The sequence below is a fragment of the Polyodon spathula genome, chromosome 30, assembly GCF_017654505.1.
Source record: "Polyodon spathula isolate WHYD16114869_AA chromosome 30, ASM1765450v1, whole genome shotgun sequence".
Taxonomy (NCBI): domain Eukaryota; kingdom Metazoa; phylum Chordata; class Actinopteri; order Acipenseriformes; family Polyodontidae; genus Polyodon; species Polyodon spathula.
The window spans coordinates 8214318-8222737 of NC_054563.1; the positions used below are offsets into that span (position 1 = coordinate 8214318).

The 8420-nt window shown below is 37.0% G+C and overlaps 1 protein-coding gene across 1 annotated transcript in view; it reads left to right on the forward strand.

Annotated features, from left to right (window-relative positions):
• The window catches only part of LOC121302613 (transmembrane protein 135-like), a 15478-nt gene continuing 7058 nt past the window's right edge, over positions 1–8420 (forward strand). Inside the window, exon 1 of the mRNA XM_041232617.1 lies at positions 1–6. Within this exon, the coding sequence (XP_041088551.1) occupies positions 1–6 (6 nt within the window). The remainder of the gene's footprint in view (positions 7–8420) is intronic.

An 8420-nucleotide genomic window follows, 5' to 3' on the forward strand; every position in this document is an offset into this window, starting at 1 on the left:
ATGCAGGTATGTAATAGGAAAAAATAAACTATTGCAATGAGAGCTGTGCAGTATTTGGCCTGCAGTAAGCCTACTCCTATTATCCTATTCCAAAACAGGAAACTGATTGGCCTCAGGTGTTTTGCTTGTTTTTTGTTTTAACTGAATGCTGGCGTGCTAAAACTGCAATTCCTGAAGTTTACCGGTCATTTTTTACAGTGACCATTTAAGAACAACTGCCACCAAAGAGCTACATGCATTAACTAATGTCATTGAGAAGATCCCATGGTTCTTTGCATGTTTGTTTTAGCAAGTACTTCTGTACAGGAATTTAAAAAAAATAAATTTTTAGGTACAGTTAAGCAGCAGCAACTTTTAATATACTGTTTCATATCTGTATAAAAGAACAAAAACACATTCAAAGGGGCAGCAGTGTTAAAGACAAGGAAATAGATTTTAAAGCCTTGGTTATTGCCTCTTTAATACAGAGCTGTTCTCTGTTTAGAGGGAATTCTGTCAGTTATTTTCAGATTCCAACACATCAGAGCCCTGGAATAGGATGTAAATGTAGAAATGTTTTTAGGGTCCTCATTCAAAAATGGGGACCCTTACATGCTGATTCTGTCTGTCCCACTATACTGGGTGAACATGCATTTTTGCACCAAACTTCACCAGACTTTTGTCATACACACCTAGCTTCTAAAAGATGTTTCGGATTGCAACTTAAAGCAGTTCTCAAGGTGAAGGGGATGTGTATTTCGTAAGTGATCCATTATATGACTAGATGTTATCTTGAAATTACCTGGGACGGCTACCTGGTTTATGATTTTTCTACTCTGAGAAACTGGGAACAATGTCAGCTTTTAAAGAGCTGTAATGCATTGTGTCTAACTTGCTTACTAGGTGGCAGAAAATCAACAGAGATCTGTGCACACTGGTATTGGACCCTTGTGAGATGCTTGGGGAAACAGACAATTGATCTTGTGGTTTGCGTGCCCAGCTTCGCAGAAGGCATGACATGATTCATTGGGATGGTCTGAGCCCAACCGTTATTTTAAAAATGTGTGTCCGTCAGCAGACTACAGCATATGTCCTTCCCCTGTCTGCACAAACAGAGGAGCCCCTAAACTAAGAACCTCATAGAAGCTTCAAAGCCCAAATCTGTCTGATGTTGACACTTTGTAGGTTGGAGTGCATACTGCAGGTAGTGTTGTGCATCTCACTCAGAGTCCCAAGCTTTTGTGACTTTATTCTAAATTAGGATTCGACCCCTCATGACTGTTCTGTTGATTGCTGGTGTGTTGATGGAAATGCCATCAATATATCTAACTCTTTCTTGGCTTTGATAAAAAGACAAATATGGGCTGTAATAATGTGTAATTGGATATTGTACTTCTAAAACAACATAGTACATACTTTCAAAAGCTTAGTTCAAATGTTTACTATTATTATTATTATTATTATTATTTTTTTGTTTAGACATTTAAATGCTTTGGGCTCTAACTGAGCCATATTACTGTACACCATTTTTTGGTGGGTGAAATTGAGCTGGGTGATTTTATAGTAAATCACCAGAAAATAAAGAGCAGGCCTATTATCCTGAACAATTTCCGGAGCCGATAGTTGTGCACTCCATTAGCAAACAATAGTTCATCTCAAAACTCTCTGTGCTTTAGAGAGTGAATTGTCTTTAGAGACCTGCAATTTGCGTGCTTGCAACAAGCCAAATTATGGGATAGCATGTCTTATCTGAATGTGGGGACTGTTGGGTTGCATTTCAAAAGTATAACATAGTTGCTGTGTTGCAGAAGTGAATTGCTGTTATTACATTACTCCCCCTCATATTGTTTTGATATAAATCTACCATTTCTTCTTCTAAGTAAAAGATGGCATGCACTTACACTTGTAGGGCTGCTTTTCATATTTTTTATTTTTTTTAATATATATAGAAGAGTCCAGTTGTACTTCTTAAGCAGGTGGCAAAATAGAGTTGTTTAATACTGTTGTTATATTATGGGGAGCTTTAGACTCGAAATGAAATACTGCGACATAGATGTGGGAAGGAGTTTGATTTATTAAAGTAACTCCAGACTAGGAATGTGGTAGGTATTTGCACTGTGTTAAATAATTAAATATTGTGTGTTAAATTTGTAAATGGATGCCAGGTCTCTTGGATAGTTCCGTCTGCCAAATTGTATTTGAGTTCTTATCTGTGGGGGAAAAAAAAAAATATATATATATATTATTGGCAATGCTTTTAACCTGCATGCTGCGTGTACAGTACTGATTAATTATTTAAAATGTGTGCATTTACAGTAGTATGACAAAAGTAATGTGTTTTTTGTATTTTATCGTGTTTTTTTTTTTTTTTAATTTTAAATTAAAAACAGAGCCAAATTGTAAAGGTGTGTCATTATTTTTACACGTGTAATTAGTTTCACTAATTTCTAAACAAATTGAATTTGCAGTAAGAGATTGCAGGGCAGTAGTTTTCTGCATGAACCTTGTCAGGCCGGCTGTGTGACTAATTGTGTTTTAAAGGCAGTAAGTACAGCCTGAGCCAAAAGTTTCCAAGTGCCTGAATGTTGTGAGAGATTACATCTGACTGCATGACTCCACTTCATTTCCAATCACTGTCACAGCGTGAAGTTATTTGGTTGTTCTGCTAAGCTGATCACTACCCTTGTCCTTTCATTTCTTTTCTTTGAGGGAGGAGACAAGATTGGAATTTAAACACAGCAAGTGTGGCATCTCCATGCTGTGAAACGATTCTTCAGATTTTAATCTTTGAACTTTTTATTGCAAATATGTATATACAGCTCTGGAAAAAATTAACAGACCACTGCAAAATTATCAGTTTCTCTGGTTTTGCTATTTATAGGTATGTGTTTGGGTAAAATGAACATTTTTGTTTTATTCTATAAACTACTGACAACATTTCTCCCAAATTCCAAATAAAAATATTGTCATTTAGAGCATTTATTTGCAGAAAATGACAACTGGTCAAAATAACAAAAAAGATGCAGTGTTGTCAGACCTCGAATACTGCAAAGAAAATAAGTTCATATTCATTTTTAAACAACACAATACTAATGTTTTAACTTAGGAAGAGTTCAGAAATCAATATTTGGTGAAATAACCCTGATTTTCAAGCACAGCTTTCATGCGTCTTGGCATGCTCTCCACCAGTCTTTCACATTGATGTTGGGTGACTTTATGCCACTCCTGGCGCAAAAATTCAAGCAGCTCGGCTTTGTCTGATGGCTTGTGACCATCCATCTTCCTCTTGATCACATTCCATAGGTTTTCAGTGGGGTTCAGGTCTGGAGATTGGGCTGGCCATGACAGGGTCTTGATCTGGTGGTCCTTCATCCACATCTTGATTGACCTGGCTGTGTGGCATGGAGCATTGTCCTGCTGGAAAAACCAATCCTCAGAGTTGGGGAACATTGTCAGAGCAGAAGGAAGCAAGTTTTCTTCCAGGACAACCTTGTACTTGGCTTGATTCATGCGTCCTTCACAAAGACAAATCTGCTCGATTCCAGCCTTGCTGAAGCACCCCCAGATGAGTCCAATTTTCAGCTTTGCCCAACACCTGGTCGTCTAATGGTTAGACGGAGACCTGGAGAGGCCTACAAGTGTCTCGCACCCACTGTGAAATGTGGTGGAGGATCGGTGATGATCTGGGGGTGCTTCAGCAAGGCTGGAATCGGGCAGCTTTGGCATGAATCAAGCCAAGTACGAGGTTGTCCTGGAAGAAAACTTGCTTCCTTCTGCTCCGACAATGTTCCCCAACTCTGAGGATTGGTTTTTCCAGCAGGACAATGCTCCATGCCACACAGCCAGGTCAATCAAGGTGTGGATGGACCACCAGATCAAGACTCTGTCATGGCCAGCCCAATCTCCAGACCTGAACCCCATTGAAAACCTCTGGAATGTGATCAAGAGGAAGATGGATGGTCACAAGCCATCAAACAAAGCCGAGCTGCTTGAATTTTTGCGCCAGGAGTGGCATAAAGTCACCCAACATCAATGTGAAATACTGGTGGATAGCATGCCAAGACGCATGAAAGCTGTGCTTGAAAATCAGGGTTATTTCACCAAATATTGATTTCTGAACTCTTCCTAAGTTAAAACATTAGTATTGAGTTTTTTAAAAATGAATATGAACTTATTTTCTTTGCATTATTCGAGGTCTGACAACACTGCATCTTTTTTGTTATTTTGACCAGTTGTCCTTTTCTGCAAATAAATGCTCTAAATGACAATATTTTTATTTGGAATTTGGGAGAAATGTTGTCAGTAGTTTATAGAATAAAACAAAAATGTTCATTTTACCCAAACACATACCTATAAATAGTAAAACCAGAGAAACTGATAATTTTGCAGTGGTCTCTTAATTTTTTCCAGATCGCTGTGTGTGTGTGTATTTTATATATAGCATACAGTATAGCATAGGCAGAACACTTAACATGCTACCAAAAGGGGACATTACAATGGATTCATGCATTGCTTGTCTAAAGATATTCAAAGTATAACATTAATCTGAATAAAAAGCACTGCAAAAATCTGTAGAAACCTGTACTCAGTGAAGAAATGTTTTTTCGTCTGTATTAAAATTACTTAATGTTTCTGTGATGTCACTCTTTGATCTCATGAATTAATAAATCTTCTAACTAAAAGTGGCTGAGTGGCTTTGAAGAAAAAGGGGGTGTGGGCAGATATTTCGTCGATTTAACAAATCCACAGTTTGTGCTATAAGTCCAGTTTGTGCTGTAAATCCACAAAAAACTACAGTTGGAACAATTCACAGAAAAGTAAATATCATTTTATTACTCAACAGTCACTTCAACAATAAGTTCATTTTAGTATTACACATTTCAAACATGTTTTTTACTGAAAGTAATACAATTGTTTAAAATGCGTATTTTTATTTAGGCACGAGGATTGCACAGCACTTCACGTGCAAGTAAAATGTAATAATATGTGAGCACAGGGAATTGCACTTTTTTAATTCACGTGCAGTTGTACTGCGACTCCAGTTGAATGATTGATTAGCAATTGAGTCTCGGTACAGCTGCATAAAAGCATGTTTTCACTCACTCGGGGTTGTGTGTTCAGTGAGTGGAGAACGGGATTGGAGACGGAGGTAATTGTAATAGATATAATAATAGAAGCTCACCGTGTTTTGTCTGTATAGTCCGTTTTCTTTTGGCTACAAGTGCCATGTCCTGTGTCTTGTTTGTCTTACAACCTTTTATTTTCTGTCTGTCTATGCACTCTTAAATGCTGAGCAAGACCATTCGCTCAGCTTCACCAAACTCCACCTCTGTTGTTTATTTCCTGGTTCCTGGTTTCTGGTCTGACGTCCCCCACTGCAGCCGTCTTTGTGACACTCCCTTATAATTTTTATTTCACATATCTTGTAGACAGGCTCAGGAACAGTAATTTCATCATCACTTAGTAAATCTTCATCAATTACTCTTAGAATAGATTTCAACTCAGCTTTTGCCTTTCTTTCCTGGCTTTAACCCTTGTTCAGTAAAGCTTACAGCCCAGTTACATTTTACTTGCATCCCTTTAAACGCATGTGTAATGGGGCCATCTCCAAATGAATGAAGTAGTCACTAATTTGGAGATGGCCATGTATGTAAAAGGACATCAGCCACTCAGAAGAGGAGAGAACAAAGGAGAATGAATTAAAGGTAAACAATTGCTACTCGTGCTGGAAGGACCAGCACAGTACTTGTGTGTGTGTGTTTTGCCCATCATGCCACTTCCATGTTCTATATCTAAAACATAGTCATCACTACTATCTTCACTTTTAACAGACACTTTTGTCTGTGTAAGTGGGATTTCAAACTCAAACTCTGAGGAACTTGAAACAGTGAATTATTGTTACCAATTTCAACACTTATCATTGTTTTTCCCTTACCCAGCAAGAGACCTAGTGTTTATTTAGCTTGCCAGCGAAAAAGTTAAACTCCACTGATAAGATGTCATACATCTACAGAATGCAAACTGTACTGGCTGGTTTGATTTAATCTGTTCAATACAGTCGGTTTAACAAGATAAAATGTGCTGAATTAAAATATCCAACTTAAATATGATGTAATGGAACATGTATTTTTTTTCATAAATAAACAATGTCTTAAAAAGTCAAACGTGCATGGCTGCTTTAACAGACTGATCAGCACCAAACTTAGACTACCTTTTAGTGACAGTCTGTCAAGGTCTATGAAACCAGCAGCTGGAGTTGTGTGGTGCTGTTGGCTATTTTAAAGGATCAAAAACCTCTGCAGCTGGAATGTGTTGTGTAACGAATCACTGATATGCAAACTGTGTCAAGTTCTTCCTTTGTAGACTTCATCAGTGTAAATATTATCTGTATTTTGATTTTCTTTTCTTTCTCTAGTGAAATAAATCCCAGGGATTAGTGCATTAAATACAATTCTATTGACAAAACTAAAAAAAAAAAAAAAAAAAAAAAAAAAATAGATGATGTTGTGGCTTATCACGAATATATGGCAAATTACATTGCTTCCGCTGTTTAAACATATTTGACGTTTGCCAGTTTTAATCATTATGTTTCCATCAAACATAATTGCTATAACATGAATCAAAATAATTGCCTAGTTGTTTCACAACCTGCGCATTGGCATTGCTTTGATCCTGTCTGTCAGGGGTGCCTGGAGGGCTCTGGCACTCAAGTGTTAGTGGTATTCACCAGCTGCTGTGGTTTAGGTGTAGCCAGCTTGGCATGGAGCCTGAGAGATATCTGACAAACTTTTCTTTAGGAATGATATCTCTTTCTGTCTTATGAACTGTATGCTGTAAAATGTTTTGCTTTATTGTCCCCTGCCATGGCTGCATATCCTCAGCAATGGATATAGTGAAGACAACTATACGAAGATATTTATGTACAATATAGATATATTACTTAAACCCATGAGACGCAAACAATGCATTTTGCCATTCAAATAGCTTATTTTTTCTTTACAGGTCCTATTGTTCTGCTTCACATCCTCCCTCTTCATGTTCTTCTTCAGGTAAGACCAATTGCCTCCTTAAATCTACAAAAGCATCACGGTGTACAAAACAAGAGAAGGACATATTTCACGGAATAAGTCTCCTAATAAGTCAAGCATGCATACTTTCTGTATTTCTTCTTACTGAAAGGATTCAGAAATTGAATGACCTGTAATTCACAGAGGCCCTTTTACAGGGAAACAGCTTTCAAGTTCAGCAGAGTTGTTCCATTTTTGTTTTTATTGAAGGGAGTCTGTGATAATAATTCAGCCAGCTTTTCAAGTATACTGTAGCACAGTTGTAATCACACTAAATCTGATTCGTACTTCTGCAGTACAAAGCAGCTGTATACAAGCTCATATTGCTCAGAAATTTGGGACGTGCCATTGCAAAAGCGTACAGTATGAGTAATTTTTGACGAGCCATACACATACTGTATGTCAACATTTTTCACATGTCCGTATTACAAAACGGAAGCAGGTGATTGGCTAGAGCTGTGGATTGGACCACTAAAACTGCCCACACTGGTATAACCTCATCACACGCACAGGAATGCTACAAGATTTTGCATTGGAAAATAAACTTTTTACTCATGTATGAAGAAAAAAAGAATTGTCTGGCTTTATATATGCGTAGAGACACAGAGACATATGTCTTTTACAAATTGTTAACCAGAAAGGCTATATAGAGAATGTATTTACAAAATTAGATATACATGTACTTATTCCTATGGGTTGCATATAATTAATTAAATTTAAGAACACATAATGCTTATTATAATGATAAAAACAATGAGCATTATGTTATGAAAATGTAAATTTGTATTACCATAATATTTAAGCCTGTTGTAATGTTTTACAAAAAAAACAATGTCATTTATTAGTGTTATTTATGAACAGTGACATGTGTAAAATACTATAACTGCATTTTTTTCATACCAACAAGGTAAGATACGTAGTAATCTGAACCTACCCTTACCATCTGCCGAGTAATCAATCTGTAATGCTTGTGCATCTCAGGACATGTGCAGCTGCATGTCAGCATGCGGTGGAAGTATGATCCAGCATTGATTTGGTTCAATAACAACATATGCAAGCTAAAGTAATGTTTAATAATGAATGATAAACGTAATTTGCAAAGGAACAAAAAGAAAGGGTCAAACATTGGATAACACTCCTTATTGCTGTTTCACATTAACCTTTTACTGTTTTATTACAACCTCCTGAAAAACTTGCAAGTGGTACGGAGAGCAGGAAGCTCCCACACACTTGCCTTGTTAACATATTCATTTGAGAGTAAAGAATACATAGAAATTGAGCGTGAGCTTTCAGAAGTCCTGTATGTACTGCTGATATATTTTGGCCTCAGCTCACTGACACTATCTATTTATTTATTTATTTATTTATTTATTT